The sequence below is a fragment of the Thalassophryne amazonica genome, chromosome 4 (assembly GCF_902500255.1).
Source record: "Thalassophryne amazonica chromosome 4, fThaAma1.1, whole genome shotgun sequence".
Taxonomy (NCBI): Eukaryota; Metazoa; Chordata; class Actinopteri; order Batrachoidiformes; family Batrachoididae; genus Thalassophryne; species Thalassophryne amazonica.
Window position 1 is genome coordinate 28,705,967 of NC_047106.1, and position 14,363 is coordinate 28,720,329.

Sequence of the window (14,363 nt, forward strand, 5' to 3'; positions counted from 1 at the left end):
GGTGTAATGAAGTGCAGGTGTGTGGAAGGTTCTCGAAAGAGGTGTGGTTTAGTGAGTCAAAGAAGCGGGAAGAGAGACAAGAGAGTGCGTGAGTAAAAAACAAAGCGGTGGAATGCAAGAGGAGAAAGTAACTGAAAACTAATGGTGTAAAAGGTGACATACTCCAGACAAACAATAATACGTGCACAAAACAAAAGGGGCAAAACTAAGAAATAATTTGACTAGTTTAAAAAGGGGAAAAACAAGAAAACTAATAATAAACCAAAACTAGAGCGGACCTAATACTGACTGATACAATAAAAGTGGCAAAACAAACTATTGATGAAACAGAGAGTAAACAAAACCAATGGCTACAGAATAATGCAATAAATAAAATAAGATAACTGATAAACAGAGAATGCAACAAATAACTAAGAACACTGAAGATAAATAATGAGCAAAACCAGTGACTAAAGCATAAAGCAATGAATAACTGACACACAATAAAAGATAACAGAAAATAAAACCCAAGACTAACAGAACACAACCTGACTGAAGATTAATAAAGCAAAACCAGAGAGTATATACTACAGAAATACATGATAACCAAAGAATAAACCAGTGACAAAAGCATAATGCAAAGAAAAAACATAAACAGAACCAAACTGAGACTAAACTGACAAGGCATAAACATGGGGGAAATAAAACCAGAAATCCACAGTGGAGACTAAACCTGAAAATCCAGATCTAAACCCTGAGCCGGAGCAGAACCTGACACCATCATGCAATGTCTTGATTTCACTTACAAACCTTTACAAACGTTTACAAACTTTTATGACTGTTAAACCTTATTTGAAAAAAAATGTTAGCTGACTTAAAGTTAGCGGAACTCAATTTTGTGGAAGCTAATTGGTCCGCTAATGATTTTTAAAGTTAGCTGAAAAGCTAATTCCCCAAACAAAAAAGTTATCTTTGCTAGTTAGCTGATAAGCTGAACTGTGACCGCCACTGCTGATGTCGATATATATTGTCATGTATACGCCAGTTATGTGAAGTTACTGAAATAGATCCTTTACCAACATTTCAGTGCAGTTATTTTAAAACCATTTAATGAACACTACTTTTCTTCTTGCTGTTTGTTTGTGTGGCCTGAAGGTTTTTACTGTCCTGAGGGAACCGGCCATGACTTGAGGAGCTGTCCTGAGGGAACCTATGGTCCTGACCCGGGTTACTGGTCTGTCTCCCAGTGCAGGCTGTGTGACGGAGGCCATTACTGCTCTTCTAGAAACAGCACAGCTGTTACTGGAACGTGTCAAGCAGGATATTACTGCTCACGTAGCCAAACTTCCCCACAGCCTCTCTCACAGGCTGGAGGTAAACAAAAATCCAGAAGGGCTCCGGTATATTCACTAAGTAAAGGCTGTGCATGTTTGACTGCTGCATGGTTGTCTGTATGACTGTGATAACTGTTCCTATTTTGAGACGGTTGATTCATGGCAACCTTGTCCTCTTGTGTCCGTCAGCAGGAGATGGAGGACCGTGTCCTGTCGGTCATTACTGTCCTCAGGCAACTGTCCATCCTCTGCCCTGTCCACGTGGAACATTCTCTAACCTCACCAGATTAGCGTCTAAGGTGGCTGTGAATAAAAAAGGCATTTAAATTCAAAGTTTTGATCCTCAAATCTACACAAACATTGATTTTTTTTATAGATTAAAAAAGACATCCATCAAGCAGGTTGTCATTTTCATCATCGATTTGTTAGTTTGCTTACAAACAACTTTTGTGCAACATCTAAATAAAATAGCAAAGATATGGAGTTTAAATCAAAGTCTTTGCATTGTGAGATGTGGTATGCATTGTGAGTGGCATTCAATTGAAATTATGAATTGTTGTAGTTTTGTGGAGTTAAATTACCACCCATGGTGTCAGCTATCAGTCACTATCATTTATTTTTACTAATTCAATGTATCTTGTGCATCATTGAGGCAGAAACAAGTCCCTGCACCCCTGAACATGTAGATTTATGATATATTGCAACCATAGTGTTTCCTCACTTGTATTGTAACAGTCAAAAACGTGTCACCTAAAACCAAATAAGAAAGCGCAGCAATTGTACATTCCATGTTTGACAGCAGTTCATGCAAATTAATTCTGTGATTCAGTGATACGGCAATGTACAGTTCTATGTGTCCTTGACATTTGATCAATTACCGTATTTCTGGAGTATAAATTTAGTAGTTTTGGAGATCCTGCTATTTACACTCTGGTGCGACTTATATACTGAAAATTCACAAGTCTGTTATCAATAATAGTAATTATGATAACTGTTTATGTACAACCTTGTCAGGAATCAAAGCACTAAACAAAATAAACTCTAATAATAAAAAATAAATGCTAATAATACAGGTGGGACTTCAATATGTTTTATCCAGAATTTGTGTAATTTTGTCCTTGACTAACACACAACCTTTTTACAATGTTTAATCCATGTTGGATGTAAACTGGTGACTTCAGTTGTTATGACTGAATTTGACCGTTCAAGATCGTCCAAGGTCAAGAGAAAGGTGATAGATGGCTTCATATTAGTGTTATAAATAGTAACCATAGGTGTATCTTCACCAGTGGTGGACACAGCTAATCAAAACGTTAGCTTCGATAACAGTTAATCTGCTAACTGAAAAGATAACTTTTATAATGCTGAACTGATAAACCCCTAAAAAATTTAGCAGAAGTTACAGCTAAAAGGTAAACCAATAACTTTTAGTATTGACTCCAGTACACTGGCAGCTACTGATACTTCTGAGACTACTGATACTTAAACTAATTCCGGACAAGTTATCGAAATCAATGTCACCTCTGTTGATTTTACAAAGTGAAAATATCAGCTATATGTTTCAGTTTTAAAGTAATGCACGAATTCTGAAGGTTTGACGTTAAACAGACCGCTGATGGCTTTCAAAGTTAGCTGAAAAGCTAATATGCTAACAAAAATGTTAGTTTCACTAATTAGCGGTTAGCGGATTAGCGGAACTGTGCCCACCACTGATCTTCACCCAGTTGAATGGGCACTGGGCTCAAATTTAGATGTTGACTTTTATTCCACTTTTCTTACAAATAATCTTGACTGACCCTCAATCATTGAACTGCATCACATCAAAACTCTGAATTATTTTGTTCAAACATGGATGGACGGACACATAGGGCTGAGAACAATACCCCTGCATGTGCATAACCAATGGCACAATGCTGTTACAGACTGTCTCTGGGCACTTCATTTCCATTTTTGACTTTTCCCTTCTCAGGAGGATTGCCAGCCATGTCTTCCTGGTTACTATTGTGATGTTGTGGGGCTCACTGCACCAACAGGAGAATGTCATGAGGGTTTCTTCTGCCTGGGTGGAGCGGAACACCCCGAGCCTTCTTTGACAAGCAGCCATGGAGGGTCGTGCCCACAAGGTGATGAGATTCCTAAGTAGAATGTAAACGGACACGTTTTTTCTTCTTCTTCTTCAAAGAGTAGTCATGAAATGCAGAAAAAGTAGAGGAAAAAAGAATCTTGTAATATTTTTTTAGGAAGCTGTCTGAGCAAGTCTGGACTCCATATCTCAGTCAAGGTCCAAAACACCCCAACTTTATAACACAGATCCAAAACGTATTGTGTTCTGTTACAGATTATGCCAAGCCTTTCAGACAAATGTGTGAAAATTATTAGAACATCTTAACGTACGATCCGTGATTTATTTATTTATTTTATTATTGTTCATTTGCGCCTTTATGCAGATCTGCTCCAAAGTTTAACAGCACTTCTATTATTTCAGAGCACATCACAATAAAGTACTTTCACAAATAACATGGCGTGTGCTTTACTGTGATGATGGGGATCTGTCACAAACTTTAGTGGGATCTATATAAGCAGTTCAGACTTCTCAAAGATCATGAAAATCAGATGTATTTGGATGATGATCTCACAATTAATTATTACGTCTGCCAAGGACGTAATAAAATCATCTGCATTTATTTATTTATTGGTCTGTCTGTTAGCAGAATTATGTCAAAACTACTGCACAGACTTTGAGGAAATTTTCACCACAGATAGATATTAGGCCATGGAAGACTCCACTGAATTGGAGGTGATCTGGATCTGGATTCTGGATCAGGATTTCAATTTATACACTTCACTTTGTTGGGTTTTGAGGATTATGTCAACTGACTTTCACCAAAGTTTCACCACACATTGGTGTTAGGCCTTAGAAGACTCCACTAAATTTTTTGAGGTGATTTGTATCCAGATCCGGATGCTGGATCAGGATTTCACTTTGTAGACTTTTAAAACTACTTCACGGATACGACATCACGATGTAAAACCAAGATCAGGAAGACAGTATTTTGTTTCAGTTTGTGAATTAAACATCAGATTACAACATTTTGATCAGTCAGATCATTCTGGATCAGTATGCAATTATTGCATTGTGTTGTGGAATCCAGATCCAGGTAATGTCCGCGTCATGATGTGAATCACATATCTGTTATTTTGAATCGTCATCAAACTTTGGTGGACGTCAGAAATTTCGGATTGCTCTTAATGATGTTAATGATGTTTTAATCCCTGCCAGTTAGTTGGTTGGTTGGTTGGTTTGTCACCAGGATGATGCAAAAACACTTGGACTGGTTCTTATAAATCTTGGTTGATGAATAGGGAAAGGCTCAACAAACCATTCTATTCTATTAAACCTCCTGATCCAGGGGAGGATTCTGAAAGGTTTTTGTGAACCACTTGCCTCATCATTGTGACAAATGATACATGTGTTGATTTGTCATGAAATAATGTTTTGATCTGAATATTTATATGCTTGGAGTTCAGCAAATGTTATTTTCAACCCAGTTTGAACAAAACTGACCATTTCCTTCTTGATTTTAATTAATTAATTACCCTACCTACAGTAGTGTTCAGAATAATAGTAGTGCTATGTGACTAAAAAGATTAATCCAGGTTTTGAGTATATTTCTTATTGTTACATGGGAAATAAGGTACCAGTAGATTCAGTAGATTCTCACAAATCCAACAAGACCAAGCATTCATGATATGCACACTCTTAAGGCTATGAAATTGGGCTATTAGTAAAAAAAAGTAGAAAAGGGGGTGTTCACAATAATAGTAGCATCTGCTGTTGATGCTACAAACTCAAAACTATTATGTTCAAACTGCTTTTTTTTTAGCAATCCTGTAAATCACTAAACTAGTATTTAGTTGTATAACCACAGTTTTTCATGATTTCTTCACATCTGCGAGGCATTCATTTTGTTGGTTTGGAACCAAGATTTTGCTTGTTTACTAGTGTGCTTGGGGTCATTGTCTTGTTGAAACACCCATTTCAAGGTCATGTCCTCTTCAGCATAAGGCAGCATGACCTCTTCAAGTATTTTGACATATCCAAACTGATCGATGATACTTGGTATGCGATATATAGGCCCAACACCATAGTAGGAGAAACATGCCCATATCATGATGCTTGCATTACCATGCTTCACCGTCTTCACTGTGAACTGTGACTTGAATTCAGAGTTTGGGGGTCGTCTCACAAACTGTCTGTGGCCCTTGGACCCAAAAAGAACAATTTTTGATCAACCTGGAGTTGATCAGTGGGTGAGCCTTTGCCATTCTTGTTATTCTTCTATCCATTTTGATGGTTGTTTTCCGTTTTCTTCCACGCATCTCTGGTTTTTGTCCATTTTAAAGCATTGGAGATCATTGTAGATGAACAGCCTATAATTTTTTGCACCTGCATATAAGTTTGCCCCTCTCCAATCAACTTTTTAATCAAACTACGCTATTCTTCTGAACAATGTCTTGAACGTCCCATTTTCCCCAGGCTTTCAAAAAGAAAAGCATGTTCAACAGGTGCTGGCTTCATCCTTAAATAGGGGACACCTGATTCACACCTGTTTGTTCCACAAAATTGACGAACTCATTGACTGAATGCCACACTACTATTATTGTGAACGCCCCTTTAAGAGTGTGCATATCATGAATGCTTGGTCAAGAAATATACTCAAAACCTGGATTAATCTTTTTAGTCACATAGCACTACTGTTATTCTGAACACTACTGTATCTGCCACACCCTTAGTGTCTTCATGCACACAGTTAATGTACCATACAAACTATCACAGCACTATAGAACATCACCAAGAAAAGAAAATGTACAGTTTGCACATGTACAGAGGCAGTTTACTGAACAGTTTGAAGTTAACTATGTGAAACATGAGCAGCTGTGATGTTGGCTCTGGGAATTGAATCATGTTTGATGCAGATTTCACCTTTCTTTGTATGTGTGCATGTTTTTTTCATGACTCGTGTCTTCAAACCTCCAGGTTATTACTGTTCTAAGGGTTCTGTGGTTCCTCAGGAGTGCCCCCCAGGAACCATCAGCACTGAAGCTGGCAGAGCGAGCTGCAGTCCCTGTCCTCAGGGGTAAACTCACTTATCAGCCACACACAAACACATCTGCTTAGTCAATACGAGAGATTATGCAAAAGTAATGTACAGATACAGACAATAGTCTTGGTTTCATGCAGAAGCATTTTTCTCAGCCTCAGTGTTCTTTTACCTAAATATGGAGATTAAAAAAAATCTGTGATGCTGTTTATTTAAAACATCTTTTTTTTTTTTTTTGCTTCCATAGTTTTTATTGTCCTGGCTGTATTAATGGCTCACTGTCAGGGAGTCATGAGTGTCCTGTCGGTCATTACTGCCCGCCCGGGACACGGTCCAAACACCAGTTCCCGTGTCCAGCTGGATCCGTCAACCCTAACACTGGGATGGCACATCCCCAGGACTGCCTGCCCTGCCCTCCAGGTCACACTCATTACTGCTAATGATTATGAGCTGATGAGTTTCCTTAAGGTTAAGTACTTGAATGTCAGTAAATGCAGTTACCACGAGACTGAAAATACGTAGAAATGAGAGCATGCTCAAAGAGCTCATACCACTCTCTGTCACTATTAGAGATCAGTTTTTTATAAAATTCTGCAAGAAGTACAAAACTGATTTATTGGAACTTGATAAAAAGGTGAAGTATGGAGCAAGGAAGAACTTTTGGAGGGGATATGATTGGTGGATTTCAAGAGCTAATAGAGTTAATAGGATGAATTAATGGAATAGTTTTGACAGTTTGGTCTCTAGAGTAAAAGGTCAAACAGTGTTGACATCCATTGGATTCTATGACATGTGACATATATGTTACCCCATAACATGATAACTAAGCATGACAGATGGTGCATACTATTCCTTTTTAAAACCCTATTATCTAAACCAATAATTTGCATTACTTTTTACAAAAATTGGAGCAATTCTAACTTTTGCCACTGTATGAACTGAAATTGGCCTTTGTCATCCTTTTTACTATTTGAATCTTTATGATCAGACAAATAATGTGGTATATTTGTCAATACAATTGGAGCATTTTTCATTTTATAAAATGGCTGTTATGGATGACATTGAAAATTCATGATGGCCCAATACCCAATACCCAATTTGATTTGAAATACCTTTGGTATTAATCCTACTAACAGGCAAACGGTGCCAAAAACATTATGTCCTTCATGGAAGTAAATACATTAATATTTAACATTCCTTCATCAAATGCAACATTATAGGATGCATATTGTGACACACAGAAGTGACAAGTAGTCAGGTTGAGGTTATGCTATAATTTTGCTACGCAGAATAAAATTCTGTTTTGTTTTGTTTGTTTGGTTTTTATGCATTAATTTTCTCCTCTTGCACCAGGCTTTTTCTGTGCGTCCCCTGGGAAGAGCCTCACGTCAGGCCAGTGTAGTTCCGGGTACTACTGCCTCTCTGGTTCCATGTCCCCAACACCAGAGGATGGAGGGATTACAGGTGACAGATGTCCAGAAGGTCATTACTGTCCCCAGGGCTCCACGATACCAGAACCGTGTCCATTTGGACATTACAGCAATAAAACCAGGAACAGTGATATCAGCAACTGCTTGCCTTGTCCTCCAGGTGGGCTCATGTTTCAGAGATGCTATATTAAAATTACAATGCGGTGCAGACAGGCTCAACAACCTCATTAGGAGAGCTGTATTTGTCTTGGGGGTTGAACTGAAGTCTGTGGTGGAGGTGTCAGAGAGGAGGATGCTGAGGAAACTGCTCAGCATCCTGGACAACACCTCCCACCCCCTGCATGCCACACTGACATCCTGTCAGAGCACCTGCAACCATAGACTGAGACCACCGAGGTGCACCACAGAATGCCACAGGAGGTCTTTCCTACCCGTGGGAATCCTTCCCCCTTCTGCAAGATGAATACATAATGAACAGTTATTCAGTTATGTGCAATATTGTTGAACATCTTGTGCAATTGTCTTCCAGTCATCTCACATATATTTGTTGTACTTATTGTAAAAAAACAAAAACAAAACATTGTTTCATGTTTATACTATAATTTCCTTCGGGATAAATAAAGCTGATCTTATCTTACCTTATCTTTTTTATGCAGTTGTGTCAGAAGTGACATGCATGAATTAGTTAATGATGAATGAAAAACAAATTCTTGAAATAGCATAAAATATTCAATATAATTAAAGTCAGAGGGCATTTGCAAAACTGAGTACAGACAGGAAATGAAAGATGCTTTTAATTTGAAATGACATGGCTTTTATTATAATTGATTTCACTTTTTTGTGGTAAAGACCACACTTCAGGCATCAGTGGCCTCAGTAGCCACCAGACTGAGGCTTATGAAGTGAAAGAAACTGATAAATCAGTGTGTGATTATAAGATTGCACCCTGCAATTAAACGCAGGCATGTCCAGGTAGGAGACAGGTGGTACATAAAATAAGCCAAGCAAACTTTATTTTTCTGTTGATTTAGTGCATCAAATTTAACCAGATTTTAACCCATTTATCCTCATTATATCCCATTTCAATTTGGAGACTTAAAAGGTGATAGACGTTGTTGTTTTGAAGTAATCGACTTTACCAACTGGTACACAATTTGACAAGGAAGGAGCCCGAACATTTACCGGTAAATGCTCTTTATTATTGTTCATTTGGTTTGTAGCATTGCAAGATGGATCATTTTATGACACTTTGTGAAAATTTTTGGGTTATGCCTTGAATAGGTACCGTCATATTTTAAAGTAGATCTGTATAAATGGGGAGCAGATGCTGGACTTTTTCATTCATTTTTGTAATGGAGGCAAAACAAATGAAAAAGTAGAGAAGACATGATATTCTCTGATTTGTATTAACACTACAAGTTGTGATCTTTGAGTCTTGCACCCTTATTAGTGCCCATTTAGTTTGAATCTGTGTCTGCTGGCTATCAGAAGATAAAAATCATGACTGGATTTATTGTACGGTCATCCGTTGCTCCCTGTTTTTGTTTTGCAGGGTTTGTGTGTGCCAGCAGAGGGCTCTCACTCCCTTCTCATATCTGCCCAGCTGGCTCTTACTGTCCAGGGAAAATGAACAGCAGCCTGCAGGCTTCTTTGCTCTGCACACCTGGACACATGTGCCCACCTGGGTCTGACAGACAGGTGCCCTGCTTGCCAGGGACTTACCAAGACTTACCTGGACAGGTAAGGTGTGAAAAGAAGAAAGGTCCACTCAGTGACATCACCCACAGGATCCTGTGTTTTATGCAGCATTTGGTTTCACGGACCACATTAAAATTTGTTATCTGCTGTGAGCCTGATTATTAAACTGGGATGTTGACTTGAACTCGACTCTCACATGATGTATTATTTACATTTTGGCTTGTAAAGCAGTGCAGTGAGGCACACTGGAGGAGGTTAATGCCCTCCTAAAAGCAAAGCATCTCCTCCACCATCTGTGGGAATTATTCTGTCATCGTCTCTGCTTCCAAAGCGTACAACTAAACAATTTTTACACCTGCACACAGCTGTTTGCGCATGTAGGGTTGCTGTCTTCAGTCGTGAGTGTCCATCTGTCCGTCCTTCAGTAAAATAACTCGAAGAGGTTTAATGTATTTTTTTACAAAACCTGGTGGAATTATTGAGGATCAGCAAAGGACAAAGTGATTTTGAGCAAAATCTGTAAAAACAAAAACAAAAAATCAAGTTTGCAGGCCAAAGTCAAAATTTGGGCTCAATGCTTAAATGCAGTAAAGGGAGTGTTATTCCAAGGAACTGGTTAAAGATACACCTGTGGCTATTATTAAACACTAATATGAAGTACCACACAACCTTTCTGTTGGTCACATGACCTTTGAACTTTGGGTGACCCCGACAGGTTGAACTTATTTACAATGGCTATTTTGAAGATTTATTTTTATATAAACATTCATTCATTAACATACAGTAATATAATGTAATATAAATTATTAGTAATATATGTATGTTATAGAATTATACAAAAATAATTGCAATATTAATAATTACTATGAATATTCATTTGTAAAAAATGAATGAATGAATATTTTTGAGGAACTGGTTCCATATTGTTACTATTACCGGTGCATCCAGAAAGTATTCACAGTGCTTCACTTTTTCCACATTTTGTTATGTTACAGCCTCATTCCAAAATGGAGCAAATTAATTTTTCCCTCAAAATTCTACAAATAATACCCCATAATGACAACATGAATGACAAGTTGTTTATAATTTTTTTGCAAATTTATAAAAAAATTAAAAACCAAGAAATCACACGTACATAAGTATTCACACCCTTTGATCAATACTTTGTTGATGCACCTTTGGCAGCAATTACAGCCCCAGGTCTTCTTGAATATGATACCACAAGCTTGGTGCACCTATCTTTGGACAGTTTTGTTCGTTCTTCTTGGCAGCACCTCATAAGCTCCATCAGGTTGGATGGGGAGTGTCAGTGCATCTCTCTAGAGATGTTCAGTGAGATTCAGGTCTGGGCTCTGCCTGGGCTACTCAAGGACATTCACAGAGTTGTCCTGAAGTGGCTCCTTTGATAGCTTGCCTGTGTGCCCAGTCTGTTTCCCCAGTCTGAGGTCAAGAGCATTCTGGAGCAGGTTTTCATCCAGGATGTCTCTGTACATTGCTGCATTCATCTTTCCCTCAATCCTGACTAGTCTCCCAGTTCCTGCTGCTGAAAAACATCCACACAGCATGATGCTGCCACCACCATGCTTCACTGTAGGGATGGTGCCTGGTTTCCTCCAACACGATGCCTGGCATTCATGCCAGAGAAGTTTGTTTCTCATGCTCTGAGAGTCCTTCAGGTGCCTTTTGGCAAACTCCAGGTGGGCTGCCATGTGTCTTTTACTAAGGAGTGACTTTGGTCTGGCCACTCTACCATACAGGCCTGATTGGTAGATTGCTGCAGAGATGGTTGTCCTTCTGGAAGATTCTCCTCTCTCCATAGAAGAATGCTGGAGCTCTGACAATGTGACCATCAGGTTGTTGATCACCTCCCTGACAAAGTCCCTTCTTCCCCGATGACTCACTCTGCGAAGAGTCCTGGTGGAGCTGAACATTATCCATTTAAGGATGATGGAGGCCAGTGTACTCATCGGGGCCTTCAAAGCAGCAGAAATGTTTCTGTAACCTTCCCCAGATTTGTGCCACAAGACAATCCTGTCTCGGAGGCTTACAGACAATTCCTTTGACTTCATGCTTGGTTTGTGCTCTGACATGCACTGTCAACTGTGGGACATTATATGTAGACAGGTGTGTGCCTTTCCAAATCATGTTTAAATCAACTGAATTAGCACCAGATGGACTTCAATTAAGTTGTAGAAATATCTCAAGGATGGTCAGTTTTAGCAGGATGCACCTGAGCTCAATTTTGAGCTTCATGACAAAGGCTGTGAATGCTTATGTACATGTGATTTCCTATTTTTTTTTTATTTTTAATACATTTGCAAAAATCTCCAAAACCTTTCTTCACATTGTCATTATGGGGTATTGTGTGTAGAATTTTGGGGAAAATTAATTTAATCCATTTTGGAATAAAGCTGCAACAAAACAAAATATGGAAAATGTGAAGCACTGTGAATTCTTTCTAGATGCACTGTAAACACTAATATTTAGTAATATATCACCTTTCTACACATGAGCTTTGAACCTGAGGGGCCAAGAAAGGTAAGACTTGTTTGGAATGGCTGTTTTGAGGAACTGGCTACAGAAACACCCGCAGTTATTGTTAAACACTAATATGAAGTCCTATTCCACCTTAATATTAGTAACATGACCTTGGACCTTGGGTGACCTCGAAAGGTCAGTCTCATTTACAATATCTGTTTTGAGGAATTGATTGCAGACGGTCCTGTGGTTATTCCTAAACACAAAGTCCTCTACCACCTTTCTGCTGGTAACATGACCTTTGACCTTCAGTGACCTTAAAAGGTCTTCTTCATTTCATGATTGTTTTTGAGAAATTTGTTCCAGACACACCCATGGTTACTGTTAAACACATACAAATTCCAATTTTGCCTTTTTAATGGTCACATGACCTTTGACCTTGAGTAACCATGAAAGGTAAAATTGAAGGTCGGAGCTGTTTAACACAGTCTGTTTAATCCATTTGGATTAAACTTAATAGAAGGATTCATTGATGAAGTGTTTGAGTTTTGGACAGACCTTATTGTCAGTGAACACAAAGAACCACATACAACTGTATTGCAGTGTCACAAATTCACTTGGGTCGCTTTATTCAGAGAGTAGCGTCAACTTCGAACATGGTGCCATTTTGAGTCCAACTGTGCTGAACTACTGAATGAACCTTTATTGTTTTCAACTTTTTTCTTTTTTTTTTTTACAGTTAACCACATACACCAAGACATCCAGGTACAGGTTCTATCAAAATAAATATAAAAATAGTTAAGCTATCAAATTTACACAAATTTGTAATTTCTGATGATTTATTTAATTAATTTAAAGCCTTATTTACGCTTCTGCCACTCTGTAACTCCGTGTCATGACGCTGATGTGCGTGACAGTTTTAAAGTTCTCTGTCTCTGGTTTATGCTTTATTCTTGATTAATTTGTCCCTCAACAAGCTTTTCTTTCTACATTGATCACCTCCAATTCAAAGGTAAGACGTACAATGTCCTCTTTTTCTGATTCTGTGTTATAAATTTGTGGACTTTTCTGATCCATTTGTAATATGAGAGGAAAGAGTGAAAGCAGAAAAGTGTCAGCCTTTTGCTGTGTCTGATTTAACAGGTGCTTCTCAGGCTGCAGGTTTGAGTCTGAGCATGGTTTGAAAAAAATAAACACTCTTGGCTTTTAATCAGGGAAACGATTCCCCAAATCTGAGTGTTAGAATGCTGAACTTTAATTTATACCTCTGTTACTGTGCACGTCCACACTGCTTGGGGTTTTTAATGGAAATACATTGCGATCGGACAGGACATTTTATCTGATGTAAGTGAAAATCCGTAAAAAAAAATCTGTTATATACAGCGTTTATTACATTGAAAATCATACAAAAACAGTGGGAGTTTTTTGTCCAGTGACTGTGAATGCCCACTTTATATGATGATGGTTTAGGTGAGTTTTATTGTACATGGGACGGAATACTAAATTTACGAAGTTGCTTCTATCCCACACGGCTGACTTTATTTTCCCAAATTTTTCTTCTGTTCCGATCTGAAGGGAATATGAACATCTTGAAGCCCTTGTTGTGCCTAATTGTGCATCCAAATGCACAACAACCCAGCATTTTCAGCGAACAAATAAAACAGCTCAATTTACATGTAGACAGATTAACAGTGGCCCCAAGATGGCACCATGAGTCATGTAACGGTTTTTTTTGTTCAGCTCTTGATGTCGCTACTCTCTGATTAAAGGGACTCTATAATTCACTCCCCCCCCCCCCCCCCCCCAAAAAAAAAAAAAACCTGCATGTGTCAAACATGTATGGTGCAGGTGTTGCACTCTCTGAGTGCTCATTCTCATTTCTGTCTCTCTTAATTTTGACTTCTGCAGATATAATTTGCAGTCTGCACTCAAGAATAAGTTTGTAATGTTTCCATCCGCAGGAAGTTTGTGTTGAGTGTCCACCAGGATATTTCTGTGCTGTCTCAGTGGACACAGACACCAGTCTGGTATCTGGCTCTCACACTCCCATGTTGTGTCCTAAAGGACACTACTGCCCACCAGGTAGGATAAAAGCACTCAGCCATTGTCACTTAGAATGTCACTACACCCATACCCATAGTGACATCATGCTGCACATTTAGCAGCATCGGTTAGTTAATCGTTGTGTTTTGTCCTGTCCACCATGTATTTCATCATTCTGCTCATTATGTCCTGTGTGTACTCCTGCACGAGAGTCAATAAACACTAAACGGCTTTCTAATTATGCACGTGGCCATCACAGAGTGCAATCAAGATAAGGATGGCCTTCACAGACTATTCTG

The 14,363-nt window shown here is 38.6% G+C and overlaps 1 protein-coding gene across 1 annotated transcript in view; it reads left to right on the top strand.

Moving 5' to 3' along the window:
- LOC117508889 (multiple epidermal growth factor-like domains protein 6) overlaps window positions 1-13,188 on the top strand; it is a 36,922-nt gene extending 23,734 nt beyond the window's left edge. Inside the window, exons 11-18 of the mRNA XM_034168732.1 lie at window positions 1,135-1,353; window positions 1,503-1,612; window positions 3,283-3,436; window positions 6,352-6,451; window positions 6,663-6,835; window positions 7,769-8,005; window positions 9,398-9,585; window positions 13,165-13,188. Coding sequence (XP_034024623.1) covers window positions 1,135-1,353; window positions 1,503-1,612; window positions 3,283-3,436; window positions 6,352-6,451; window positions 6,663-6,835; window positions 7,769-8,005; window positions 9,398-9,585; window positions 13,165-13,188 — 1,205 coding nt within the window. The remainder of the gene's footprint in view (window positions 1-1,134; window positions 1,354-1,502; window positions 1,613-3,282; window positions 3,437-6,351; window positions 6,452-6,662; window positions 6,836-7,768; window positions 8,006-9,397; window positions 9,586-13,164) is intronic.
- Window positions 13,189-14,363: the final 1,175 nt, after the last annotated feature.